General features: G+C 42.5%; 1 protein-coding gene across 1 annotated transcript in view; it reads left to right on the forward strand.

Annotated features, from left to right (window-relative positions):
* LOC127583230 (MORN repeat-containing protein 1-like) overlaps nt 1-10,619 on the forward strand; it is a 115,306-nt gene extending 104,687 nt beyond the window's left edge. The window contains exon 12 of the mRNA XM_052039001.1: nt 10,426-10,619. Within this exon, the coding sequence (XP_051894961.1) occupies nt 10,426-10,619 (194 nt within the window). The remainder of the gene's footprint in view (nt 1-10,425) is intronic.
* Nucleotides 10,620-14,358: the final 3,739 nt, after the last annotated feature.

A 14,358-nucleotide genomic window follows, 5' to 3' on the forward strand; every position in this document is an offset into this window, starting at 1 on the left:
CAAACTCATCACCAAACTCCGAGACCTGGGACTCAACACCTCCCTCTGCAACTGGATCCTTGACTTTCCGACCAACAAACCGCAATCAGTGAGGATAGGCAGCAACACCTCCGGCACGATTATTCTCAACACTGGTGCCCCACAAGGCTGCGTCCTCAGCCCTCTACTCCCTATACACTCATGACTGTGTGGCCAGATTCTGCTCTAACTCCATCTACAAGTTTGCAGATGATACCACCGTTGTAGGCCGTATCTCAAACAGCGATGAGTCAGAGTACAGGAAGGAGATAGAGAGCTTAGTGACATGGTGTCATCACCACAACCTTTCCCTCAATGTCAGCAAAACAAAAGAGCTGGTCATTGACTTCAGAAAAGGGGACAGTGTACATGCACCTGTCCAAATCAATGGTTCTGAGGTTGAGAGGGTTGAGAACTTCAAGTTCTTAGGAGTGAACATCACCAATAGCCTGTCCTGGTCCAACCACATAGACACCACGGCCAAGAAAGCTCACCAGCACCTCTACTTCCTCAGGAGGTTAAAGAAATTTGGCATGTCCTTTAGCCTCCTGAGGAAGTAGAGGTGCTAATGAGCTTTCTTGGCCATAGTGTCTACATGATTGGACCAGGACAGGCTGTTGGTGATGTTCACTCCTAAGAACTTGAAGCTCTCAACCCTCTCGACCTCAGCACCGTCGATGTAGACAGGACCATGTGCACAACCACCTTCCTGAGGTCAACGACCAGTTCTTTTTTGCTGACATTGAGGGAAAGGTTGTTGTCATGACACCATGCTCTCTATCTCCTCCTTGCACTCCGACATTGTTATTTGAGATTCGGCCCACTACGGGTATCACCTGCAAACTTGTAGATGGAGTTAGAGCAAAATCTGGCCACACAGTCATGAGTGTACAGGGAGTAGAGTAGGTGGCTGAGAACACAGCCTTGTGGGGCACCAGTGTTGAGAATAGTCGTGGGGGAGATGTTACTGCCTATCCTCACTGACTGTAGTCTGTTGGTCAGGAAGTCAAGGATCCAGTTGGAAAAGAAGGTGTTGAGTCCCAGGTCTCAGAGTTTGATGATGAGTTTGCTTGGAATTATAGTAATGAAGACAGAGCTGTAGTCAATAAACAATAGTTCAAGTCTATAGTTCCCTGAAAGTGACAACGCAGGTAGGTAAGGTGGTGAAGAAGGCATATGGCATGCTTACTGGGGCATAGAACATAAAAGTTGGGACATTATTTTGCAACTTTACAAAATACCTTGACTGCACTTGGAGTACTGTGAGCAGTTCTGGTCGCTGCACTGTAGGAAAGATTTGGTTGCACTGGGTGGAGTGCAGAGGAAATTCACCAGGATGTTGCCTGGATTCAGGACTTTAGTTATGGGGAGAGATTGGACTTGTTTTCTCTGGAATGAAGGAGGCTGAGGGGGTGAGCTGATAGCTATATAAAATTCTAAGCAGCACAGATAGGGTAGGTAGTCAGAATCTTTTTCCAATGCTACAAGTAGCAAAAACAAGAAGGCAGAGGTTTAAGGTGAGAGGAAGGAGTTTTAAAGGGACTTGAGGGGAAGGTTTTTTCGAGTGGTCAACATTTGGAACTTGCTGCCAAAGGAGGTCGTGGAGTCCGATGCAATCACAATGTTTAAGAGACATTTAGAGAGGCACTTAAGTAAGCAAGGAATAGAGACCTAATATGAGCAAATAGAATTAGCGTAGATGGGCAAAAGGTCAGCATGGACTAGATGGGCTGAAGGGCCTGCTTCTGTGCTGTACAACTCTATGACTTTATATTTCTTATATTCTACCTTCTTATTAATTGGAAACTAAACTGGACCAGCCACCTAACTATTGTGGCTACGAGAACAGGTCAGACACTGTATATCATGTGGGATCGACTCAGCTCCTGACACCGCAAAGCCTTTCCACCATCTACTAGGCACAAGCCTGGAGCATGGTGGAATTCTCTCCACCTGTCCGGATGACAACATTCAGCAATCCAGAACAGAGAGGCCTCTTGATTGATACTCTTCACTGTCTAAACATCCATTCCCTCCACCATTGACACACAATGATTACAGTGTGTGCTGCCTACAAAATACACTGCTGTCATTCACTTTGGCTACCCCAAAAGTATCTTCCAATCCCATGACCCCTACCACCAAAAAGAACAGGCCTCAGGGCACGCAGGAACATCACAACCGGCAGCTTTCCCTCCACACCAGAATGACTATGAAGTATTTTGCTGTTCTTTCGTCATCACTGAATCTAAGCTCTGGAACTCCCAAACTAACAGCACAGTGGGAGAACCTTCACCAGAGCCTTCATATCCACAGATCACTGAAAGTTGCCACACAGGTGGATAGGGTAGTTAAGAAAGCTTGTGGGATGTTAGCTTTCATAAGTCGTGGGATCAAGTTTAAGAGCCGCGAGGTAATGATGCAGCTCTACAAAACTCTGGCTAGACCACACTTGGAGTACTGTGTCCAGTTCTGGTCACCTCATTATAGGAAGGAGGTGGAAGCGTTGGAAAGGGTGCAGAGGAGATTTACCAGGATGCTGCCTGGTTTGGAGAGTATGGATTATGAGGAGAGATTAAGGGAGCTAGGGCTTTGGAGAGAAGGAGGATGAGGGGAGACATGATAGAGGTATACAAGATATTGAGAGGAATAGATAGAGTAGACAGCCAGCGCCTCTTTCCCAGGGCACCAATGCTCAATACAAGAGGGCATGGCTTTAAGGTAATGGGTGGGAAGTTCAAAGGAGACGTCAGAGGGAGGTTTTTCACCCAGAGTGTGGTTGGTGCATGGAATGCGCTGCTGGAGGTGGTGGTAGAGGCTGATACGTTGGGCAAGTTCAAGAGATTGTTGGATAAGCATATGGAGGAACTTAAGATAGAGGGATATGTGGGAGGAAGGGGTTAGATAGTCTTAGGAGTGGTTTGAAGGTCGGCACAACATGGTGGGCCAAAGGGCCTGTATTGTGCTGTGCTGTTCTATGGTTCTATGGTAAGGAAGCCATTGGTCTAGGGAGGGAACTCACCACCACATTCTCAAGGACAATGAACAGATGTAGGAATAAAAAAAACAAATGTAGTCAGTGATTTTTTTGGGTGTGTCATCAATAACCTTTATGTGCATTAACTGATCCTTACATCTTATGACACAGGCCATTTGCCCATTGGGTCCTCTCTGGCTCCTAACAGAGAAATTCCATCAATCCCCATAACTCCTCTTTATTTCCCCTGTAGCCCTGCAACTTGTTCTCTCTCTCATGCTCATCGACTCCTCTTTGATTCTTTTGCCACTTACCTGCACCAAGGGGTGATTTACAGAAATTATTAACATACCAGTGAGCTTTTGGGATACGGAAGGAAACCAAAGCACCTAGCAGAAACCCACACAGTCACAGGAAAAACATGCAAACTCCACACAGACAGCACCCGAGGTCAGGATTGAACCCAGGTTACTGGAGCTGTGAGTCAGCAGCACTAACTGCTGCAGTATCTGTGTGTGATATATATGCAGTGTGTATGGACAATGACCCTCCTTAATTCAGACAATTATCCTCATCAGTGATCCTTGTGTAGTGTAGTCAGTTATTATTGCGCATTGTCTGTGACCCGAGCGTGTCGTCAGTGGTCCCGGTCTGTGATCTTTGTGTGCAGTGTGATCCTTATGTGTGTAGTCCTTGGTCCTTGTGTGCACAATTACTGACCCTTATGATTGTACTCAATGATAGGCAATGTCCATAGTTAGTGATCTTTGTGTTAATTGTCAGCGATTTTTTATGAAGTGAACCTAGTCTCTCGTCACAGATATGTAGTCTGTGGTGAGTGATGTATGTAGTTAATGATCCTTGTGCAGTCAATGACCCTTTCTTGTAGTAAGTAAAATTGCATGTGAATCATGTCTCGGAGATTCTTGTGTGTGTAGTCAGTGATCCAATTTTCTGCAGTCATTTATTTTTGTGTGTGCCATCAGTGAAATCTGTGTAGTCAGTGATCTTAGTGTACTCACTTGTAGTAAATAATCCTTGTGTGAGTGGTCAGTGATCTTTGTGTCTGCAATTAGTGATCCTATGGCTTGTTAGTTATCCTTTTGTGTGCTTAGTAATCCCTGTGTGTGTAGTCAGTGACATTGTTATGCAATCGGTGATCCTTGTCTGCACTAAGAGATTCTTGTCTGTGTACTTAGTATATTTGTGAGCAATAATCCTAGTGAGCTGTCAATAATTCTAATATGTAGTCACTGAGTCTTGTCTGTCCAGTCCGGGACATCTGTGTGTCGTACTTCTTATGTGTACAGTCCATGTTTCTTTGTGTATGTAACCAGTTATCATTCTGAATAAAGTCAGTGATCCTTGTGTGCATAATCATTGCCTGTTGATCATCAGAGTCTTCAATGTAGTTTTCCAATTTTCCACAGCCAACCCACACCTCATGCCTTCATAGTTTGCTTTATTCAGATTTGATCCTAGCTTCAGATTCAGTCAGTTTCAATCTTTAAAGAAAATTGATCATATTATGATCACTGTTCCCTAAATGCCCTTAACTGCCAGATCATCAGTTGACTCCTTCTTAGTACACAATACCAGATCTAGAATAGCCTGCTCCCTCAATATACTGATGTAGAAAATTATCTCTTAAACAGTATTGCTGCTAATTTGGTTTGCCCATCTACATGTAGATTAAAGTCCCCCATGATTTCTGTATCATCCTTGTTACATGTACCTCTAATTTTCTGATTTATACCATGCCCTACGTTGCCATTACTATTTGGGGGACTTTATACATCAATGCTTTCAGCTCATTGCTGTTTCTTAGCTTAATCCAGACTTATTCTACTTCAGTCAGTGATCCTGTGAACATCATCAGTGATCCAACTATGCATTCATTGCTCCTTGTGTGCGCAGTCGATGAGTGACTGCACTAAGTGATCCTTGTTTGAGTAGGGAGTGATCCTTGTGTCTGTAGACAATGCTATTTTGATCATCGGGTAGGGACAGGATCAGCTCAGATGTGATGTCATCCCTCACTGAATAGCAATAGGACATCCTGACCACCCCAACTCCAATGGCGCATACCTTAAAATTCAGTTTCCTTGTAGATATTTCAGTGGTTTTACAGATCTACTGATATACTTTCATTATAGGACTCAATCATATCTCAAATGTAAAGCTGCAACCTGACCCTGTTTTGCTTTAATGTATCAGTGGCCTATTCTGCACATACAATTCCCATGTGCCTAGTTTTCAACATACCTCATGAGCTGCCAAGATACTGATTGTGCCCATGAAACCACAGAGCAGTTACAAGTTAGCTTACCCACTTGCAGGTTGAGTAGGACTGAGAACAGAGTTTAAGCAAAAAGTTCAGAACTGGAGAAAATGTTGGGCATAAAGCAAAAATACCTAAGACGGTGTGAGAAAACGGACAATGTGTCTGACAGATAGTGAGAGGACAGAGAGACAGAGGATGTGGAAAGCTGCCCTCTTCCTCTTGGCATCAAACCTCCTGCATTTATTAACTTGTCTCCATTGGTCATCTCTTCCATTTCCCCAGAACCTGATTTTTACTCTCCTTGTGACAAAAACTGTACTGTGCTGTAATGTTCCATGTCTATGTTTAAACAATCTGCTGGAGGAACTCAGTGGGTTGAACAGCATCTGTGGGGAAAAGGAATTGTCAATGTTTTGGGTCAAAACACTGCATCAGGACCAGCCATTTTACTCTCCTATGTTGACTTCCAAACACCTGGCAAATATAGAGTCTTACATGTGGTCATTACAAATTAGGGTCATACTGGTCATACGCCTCAATAAAATCATGGACTGGAAGATCCTACTTGGTAAAATGGACAAAGTTTCACCCTGATTGCAATTCAGGGAAATCCATTACTATCAGCATTGAATTTAGCCCTGCAGATCATCTTTTGAGCCTATCTAGAGCTCAGCCTTGGGCCTCTCTTATCAGCTTATCCTTGGCAGTGCTGTCCACCCATGCACCAATGGAACCATCTCTCCACCACTTCTCTAGATCTCTCCGCCGTGCAGACATGTACCGTCTCCAATATAGCATCACCTCCTGTAACTAAAGATCGAGAAAACCAGAGCTGTCATCAATGGCTATGGCCCAAGGCTTTCCTCACCTTGGAACAGCATGACAATGTTTCCTCTCAGCCTTATTTTTGTTTGGATGAGGCTTCCCTCTATTCTGCCAGTTTTAAAGGTATGACAATTTTGTTAAAGCAGCACAAGGGAGAAAGTTCCATCCAAAACCAGTATAAAACCTTCCTAGTTCAGGCATGGCAAGTATTACAAGGAGAATATTGTTCTTCCATCCCACTAGTGAAGAGAATGGTTTGTCTGTTTGTATTTAGTGCCATATTGTCATAACTGCTTCTCAATATATAGGTCATGTACAGCCAGTGGAGAGCTTCACTGAAGGTGCTGAAGCTAGTGACTGAGAAGACCCATTCCTTGAAATCCATCATAAAATCAGATTATTTCCCAATCTCATTTTCTGCAAGGGTTACTATTTTCCATACCAATCCTTCTTATTGCCTCCCTGAGATTGCTAATTTAATATGCAAACTGGCTGATGGATATCCCATTCTTTTGCTGCAGATTCTTCCCAGGCTTGTCTAGTGTAAACAGTGACAAACAGTGACTGAAATCAGCACAGATAATGCTGGAAGGAAGAGGGGTGAAGGAACAGCTGACATGGAGCAAAAAGAGCCTCAGAGCAGAGCAGAAGAAGTCATCCCATTACTCTGGGTCAGATTCCAACCGAAGCCCTAGAGGTGACAATCTGCTTAAACACTGCACAGCTCTGCGCCCTTCATATTTCACATACACTTAAGAATTTTTCTTTAAAGAAGAATTTAGGACAAGTAGTGATTCTGATTATTAGCGACAATGGCCTTATTTGTTAATTAGCTCTGCTTCTCCTCAAAACCAGCCAGTCTCCTGTGGTGTTATAAGTCAAACTTATTCAGGAGATGGAAGGAGGAGGTAATTACAGCATAAGAAGATTACATAAGCAGTTTCCATTGTATGTGGACATCAAAATTTGTTATACAAAAATAGACTCTGATATAGTATTTATTTATTGAAGAAACACAGTTAGATGCAGAATAGTTAAGGAATATTTCAGGCATGTACTGTTAAACCATAATCGTCAATGAAGACATAACCCATTTTATCACACATTCCCTTGAGCAAGCTTACTAGGCAAATGTGCCATGTGCTGTTTTGCTGATGGACGTATTAGGCCTCTGAGTTATTAGGTCCCAGTTTGAATGGTAGGAGATGTTATCATGTACACTAAGGCTGGGAGTGGGGAGGTACCTAACCACTGCCAAGTTATCTCTGCAGATAAATGGCTCAATCCAAATATCAGGTGAAGGCTGGATTTATCTCTACCACAGCCAACATTGCCTTTCTACACTCAGGTACGAAGATTAATCACTGGGTTATGGAACGGCAATCCTGCAATGGTGGCAGTGGCAGCAAGGGAGAAAGTTCAGAAAAAGAAAGACATGTTGGCTATTAACAAATCACTCTTACAATTCGGAGTCACATTAATTGTAGCAAAGGTGACCACCCCTCACAAGAACTACTAATTAATTTGTCCAATTCATATTGGATACACTAATGTATGAAATTAACAGTTAACACTGCCAAGGGCAACAAGGAACATGTCTCATACATCGGACCCTATGACCTATTAGCCAGTGAAAATGGCCTCCAGATTGAATCAAACACTGAGTTTCTGATTGTAATCCAGGCCTTTTAAATAAATGAAGTATTGAAGCTGGGGCTAAGAGGGAAAGTTCTTCTGCTGTGAGCACAGACCCCAGCATTTTCCAGTGCAGTGCCAATAGGGTTACCACCAAACTGCTGCAGATGATTCTTTCATCCTTGGTATTTGCTGCTAAGCCCTTCATTTGCTCTGAGGAGTTAATTGTGTGTATGTGTTTTTTTATCTTAAAGAAATAAAAATCTGAACAGATGGGAAAGGATTAGGTGATTGACTCTGAGTGTCAGACAGCATGGAAGTGAGCTGTTTGCTAACACAAACAGATTTATCTCCCTGTACTTCTGGCACAATCAATGGTTTCCACTGTGTTTGGCATTGTGACTTAAGTCAGTGAATATCATGGTGATACTGCTGCTCAGGAACCAGAAGTGCACTGGTACTGCTACCCACAGGGCATTATGCACACTTCCATGCTCCGTTATCTCAGCAAAGTCCATTGACCAATATTTCCTCAATTCTTCTTTGTTGTGGGGAGAACAATGCAGAAGATGACATGGATACCCTAAGTCATTACCCCAATGACTGAAAGCAGGCAGATAAGCCCACATCAGAAAATTATGAAGGGTTTGGCAAGTTAGAGAATGAGAAGGTATTCACTCCTGTGGGTAGACCAGAACCAAGGGCTATTAATATAAGATGATCACCTGTACATGCAGTGGAGAGTCCAGGAGAAACGTAACTCATAAGTTGGCAATAAACTGGACTCTGATCAAATGGAGCAGTTGAGGTATTGGCACTGGAAAAGCTCATCTCGGAGAAAGGCTGTTTCCATCCTAAAAATGCAGAACACAACAAAAAAATCACTTTCATTGCAAGTCACTTCCAGGCTGGAATTTGGTGACAAATCTTCAAATTGAATGCCAGCATGTCCAGTCAGCCAAGGTCTTTCTGCATGGAGCATGGATACTCAACGAGGATTTATTTCAAGGACTGCAGATTGTATTTAAGAGGAATAAAAATCAAAAGTTACCTAGGTTTTTTCAACAAAACAGCTGAGGAATATGCCATCAACTGGGCACTTGGACTACACAGACGACAGAGGTCCCAGGTTCAGTATCTGGTCCATGTTGGATTAGCTGATCCTAACCCGGGAAAGTACAGAGGGCCCTAAGGAGCTGAAGAGGTGTAAATAAGTCAGGATTTTTTTGCTGAGGTAAACATATGGGAAGGCGGACGAGATCAATATGATATTCACACCCCTCTTATTGTTGACTAGCATTCAGAAAGTCCTCATTCTGTACATCCCAGGATGCCTGGGTGATTTCAAGAGAGGAGCTGGGACTTTTAAAGGACCCGTCAATCCCTCTATCAGAATCCATAAGAGTCACATGAAACTCACTAGTGCTGGGTCAAAACACAAGTTGTTTAATTATATTTAAGACAAAGTGGTCCATCTAATTGGCACCCCTGCCACCAAGATCCATGTACATCCTTCCCATCACCAGTCAATCGCAATAATTTACAACAATGTTACCTTCAAATCTGCGCCACAGAGAATGGAAACAGCAGCAATGTAACAGGAACATCAACCTCTCCAGTCACCACTATCTGCCTTGGATCTATTTCATTCTTCCATCATTCAAAATAACTGGGTCAAAATCTTGATATTCCTCTGCCTGACAGCATTGTGGGAGTTTCATCAGTAGCAGGTCAGCAACAGTTCAAAGAGAAAGGAGCTCACCACCAACTTCTCAGGATAACTAGGGGAACAGGCAGTAACTATCAGCAGTTCTACCAACACCGATGTCCTCAGGGCAAGTAACAAAAAAGTGAAAGCCTGGTTTCCCTCAAAGGCTGTAGTGAAATTATTGTTGATAAAAAGAATACACATTGTGGTGTGGTGTTTCATTTTCCAGTATTTTGATATGCAGTTCAAGAGATGATCTGATAATTGAGGGGTTTAAAAAATCTGACAGGATAGTAAATGAATGATTCCTCATGACACATCTGCACTATGTGCTTTTATTCAATTCAAGCGCCATAAAATCTTATCATTTGAACTAAATAAAAGCAAATCCAAAAAAATCACTCGTCAAAGTGCTATGAGAATGTGAAATGCACTGTGCCAAAAGGAAATTGTTGTAGAAGAGTGGGATTTTTAAATATGACATAAGATACTTAATTTGGTTGTAAGTTCCCCTCCACACTACACTAAAACCTCCTCCGTCTCTAAAATCCATCACAATCTCTGCATCACTCCCTTTCTAGCCTGTTCTGCCTCCGCAATTGTCAATCATCCGTCTTTGAAATTCCCTCCCAAAGCAACTCCACATCAACTTTTCTCTCCACCTTTAAGTCAGTCTTTAAGTCCTGCCTCTCTGGCCTACCTTTTGGACAGTTGTCCTAGTATCTTTTGGTGGGACTCTGTGTCAAACGTTGATTGATAACACTTTTGTGAAGCAACTTGTAACTTTTTACTGTATAAAGGCACTGTATAAGTGGAAGTTCGATAAGGTTATTAGGCACTGTTGCAAATGGTGGGGACAAAGAGTTTGACAAGCAAGTTATTGATAGGTTGGGTGGCCTGATACTATATTTGTGTTGTTAATGGATGAGATAACAGCAGTCAGTGTGAATGTATTTATTTATTGTCATACTTCTGCAGGGTGTCAGAACCTTTCAGCAGAGGAGAAAGGCTCCACTCCCACTGTGGCCGACCAAAGAGCAGAAAGTGGTTACGCAGTGTTTCAGAACATTGCACTTGCCACTCCCCCAGCCTGCTATCGTCCTTTCATGATCCTGGATGAACTGGAGAAGGTAAAATCTTCAAAACCAAGACATTTCTCAAAGCTCGCTTGATACAGGGTATCTTTTATGAAGAAACCCATTTGACTTTGATCCTTCATGTTGCCTGATGAAGCTGATTGACCCATCGAGACATGAGAAAGGCAGAAATAGAAGATGGTGTGCTACAGACGACAGTCTTCCACTGTTGTGTTAGGAGAGGGTGGGAGGCAACATCACACAAAGAGGAAAAGCATATTTCATAAATCATCCCTTCTCCCCTCCCCAACCACTTCCTCAGTCTGCAGGTCAGGTGGGATATTTCAGACAACCAACATTTATAGAGAGCTTCAGAGCTTTTCTTGGCCAGCTTACAGCAGAGGGGGTGCTCCCTTGCTGTTAATCTTTCCTGCCTCACTGGGTGAGATTTAACTAAATTTAAGAGGATTAATTCATTCAATTTCACATTTTCAAAATTGCTCTCTAGCTCAGCTCTGCAGATTCCACCACATGTTCTGTGTGAGACCTTCCCCAGCTGGGCTGTTGCTGGTGCGCCCTGACACTCACACCTCGATTGCTCCTTCCTTTGAGGAAGCATCTCCATCAAGCAGTCAGCTCACAGTGCGGCGATACCCTGGGGTTTTCTGCACCACGTGCACAAGAGAAGCATGTGGTCTGCCATGTCTGTACTCCTAATGACTATTAAGACTAACTATCTTTGTTGATTCTGAAGTTCTCTCTGAGTCATTAAATGGAGCAGCTCAGTGTGGTGATAAAAGTAAGAGTTGAAAGACATGCATTTATCCAGAGATTTTCAAGACCGCAGGATGTCTTCAAGCACTTTACAGCTAATGAAATACTGTTTGAAATGCCTTCAATGTAGTAGTGCAGATAGACTTAGCAGTCAATCTACATACTGCAAAATCCCACAGGCAACGTTGTGATTGCAATATATGTATGGGCTCTTATTCTATCCGCATGTAGTGCAAGAAATATGTTGAATCACCAAGATACATGGAATCCTTCTAAAACACGGTCTTGTTTATTCCACTCCCTCCAGCTACACTGTGCACGTGTGCTGTGTCAGGCCTACAGCACATATTTACATACATTGCATTGCTTTTGCCTTTTTGGGGAAAAAAAGTGATTCACATATTCACATTATTTATGGATTTAACCTCTTTACAGATTGCCCAAGTGTCTTTGAACTTGCCAAAGGAACTTGTGTCTTTGGCATTGTATGCCCTTCACCTGGGAAGCCATCACATCTTGACAATTCAGCAGAACCTTGTGTCATTTCTTTCACAGTCCCAGCCAGATGAACTTCTAGAAAACACTCATGATCAAATAATTCTTTGGTGTTCATTTGTATATCTCTTGAGGAAATTAATTGATTTCTATGTGTATTTCTAATTCTGTCTCCTAGTTTCACTAGGTATCTAATTTGTTCAACTATCACTCTAACGTCCCATTTCCCAATGTCCTATTTGTTAGGTGGTATTAACAAACGAGCTCTATCATGTTGGTTAAAAAGTGTCTCTCTACAGCTTGATTCATAAATTCACTTTTGTTTTGTCTGCTTTTCTTCCACTTTCTCCTCAAGATTTATGAATTAATATCAATTGTGTTCTGCCTTTTCTATGCTTTAGTAACTCTGCAGGAGTACAGCCTTCTGCAGAATACGGCATTGTTCTGTAGCTTTGAAAATAATTTGCTGATTAATATCTTTGTTAAACTTGAGCACCTGTTCAGTACCTGTTCCTTCTCTGCTTCTCTGACAGTTCTCATTGTTCCACCCCACCTTACTGTTTGCTGCTTCCTCACTGGGCTTTTTTTCATACAAGTGTTTGCGAATGATATTCTTTTTGTGTCTTCTCTGCATTCTCCATTGCTGTAACCAGACAATCATTTCCTACTATTTTCAAAATGAAGAGCATGCTGTCACTCCTTGTGCCTGAATTCTCATATGGTAACCTTGGCAACTGGTCTGCAATCACTCATTGTTTGAAGTTCTTTATTCAATTGTGTTATCTTATAACCTTTGCAACTTCAGTGCAGCCATTGTTGGTACTGGTCATTAGGGCCAATAATTGCAATCAGGGGCTTATTTATTTATCCATTCACTCATGAGATGTGGGCATCACTAGCAACACTTATACTTATTGCCCATCCTTAATTGCCCCAAACTGAGGGGACAGTTAAGTGTCAATCACATTGATGTGTCTGGTGTCACCAGTGGCAAGACTGGGTAAAGAATCCCTGAAGGACATCATTGAACCAGATGGGTGACAATCCAGTGGTCTCATGGTACTGTTACTGGCTACTTAGAATAAATTACGGTCTGTAACCGAAGTACAAAGGTTTGCCCAACAGTCCCTTTGGCCCACAGCGTCTGTACCGACCTTCAGGCACCCAGTTACTCTGATCAGATTTTGTTCTCCCCACACTCCCATCAGCTCATTCCAGATTCTCCTACATGGTGGCATGGTAGCGTAGCGGTTAGCGTAACACTATTACAGCACCAGCAATCGGGGTTCAATTCCCACTGCTCTCTGTAAGGAGTTTGTACGTTCTCTCCGTGACTGCGTGGGTTTCCTCTGGGTGCTCCGGTTTCCTCCCACATTCCAAAGATGTGCGGGTTGGTAGGTTAACATGCGTGTAATTAGGCGGTGTGGGCTCATTGGGCTGGAAGGGCCTGTTACTGTGCTGCATAAAGCTTTTAAAAAAAATCTCACCACTCACCTTGAAGCTAGGGATTATTTACAGTGGACAATTTTAACTTACCAACCCGCAGTTCTTTAGGATGTAGGAAGAAACCAGAGCAACCAGGGGAATCCCATGTGGTCACAGGGAGATGGCAAACCCCACACAGACAGCACCAGGAGTCAGATTTGAACCTGGGTTTCCTGGAGCTTTGAGGTAGCAGGTCTACTAGCGGTTCCACTGTACCGCAATTGATGAAATTTTTTCATTCCAGAGTCATTTCCTAATGTCTCTTTCTCAAGTTGAGCAGCTTTTCTCAGCCTTTGTCAATGTACATAATGCAAACATTATTGTTCTTTCCTTGATCATTGTCCATTATATGATTAATAACAATTCCTATTCTGTAGACTGAAGTTTCAGAATACATGCAGTATCATACTGGACTAACTGAAATCTCTAATACCTTGTTTGGATGTGTTTTTTGGTTCATCATAACCTTTGACAGTGATGCCTAGTTGAACCTCCTCAGATATGTATCCTCGCCCATGATGGAATGACCTACTACCATGTTGCTAATTACACCGGTGCGCTGACCATTTGATCAAAGTTTTGTCTTGAAGTTAACCTGCTTTTCAACATCGCTGCTAGTAGTGTAAATGCTAAATCAGTTCCATTCTCCATTGTTCTCACTGGCTTCAATACTGTACAGATCTGCTGTCTACTGCTGGATTTGAGGATATGTATCCTTTCTAAAAAAAAAGTTAAAAAGTGTTTCCATTTTGAATCAACATAAATGTGGTGTGTGGCTTGGGTTACATTTATAACAACAATTTATGGTTGTCTCACCCAAGTTCATTGGATTCTGTTTCAGCACCATAGCCTCTGCCATGACTCCATGTCTGTAAACTGCCATCGTACTTTACTTTGCATCGAACAGAATTCCGTAGCATTCTTCAGTGCTGTTTCCACTGAGGTTAGAATCCACTTGTCAATTAAACTACGGACAAAGTTGGCATGCAGCACATAGTGTAAGAAAATGCCAGGTCCTTTAATGAGACAATGTAATGGTTGACCCCAGGACATAGAAATGAACATAGAATATAGAAAAGTA

The sequence above is a fragment of the Pristis pectinata genome, chromosome 26, assembly GCF_009764475.1.
Source record: "Pristis pectinata isolate sPriPec2 chromosome 26, sPriPec2.1.pri, whole genome shotgun sequence".
Classification (NCBI taxonomy): Eukaryota; Metazoa; Chordata; class Chondrichthyes; order Rhinopristiformes; family Pristidae; genus Pristis; species Pristis pectinata.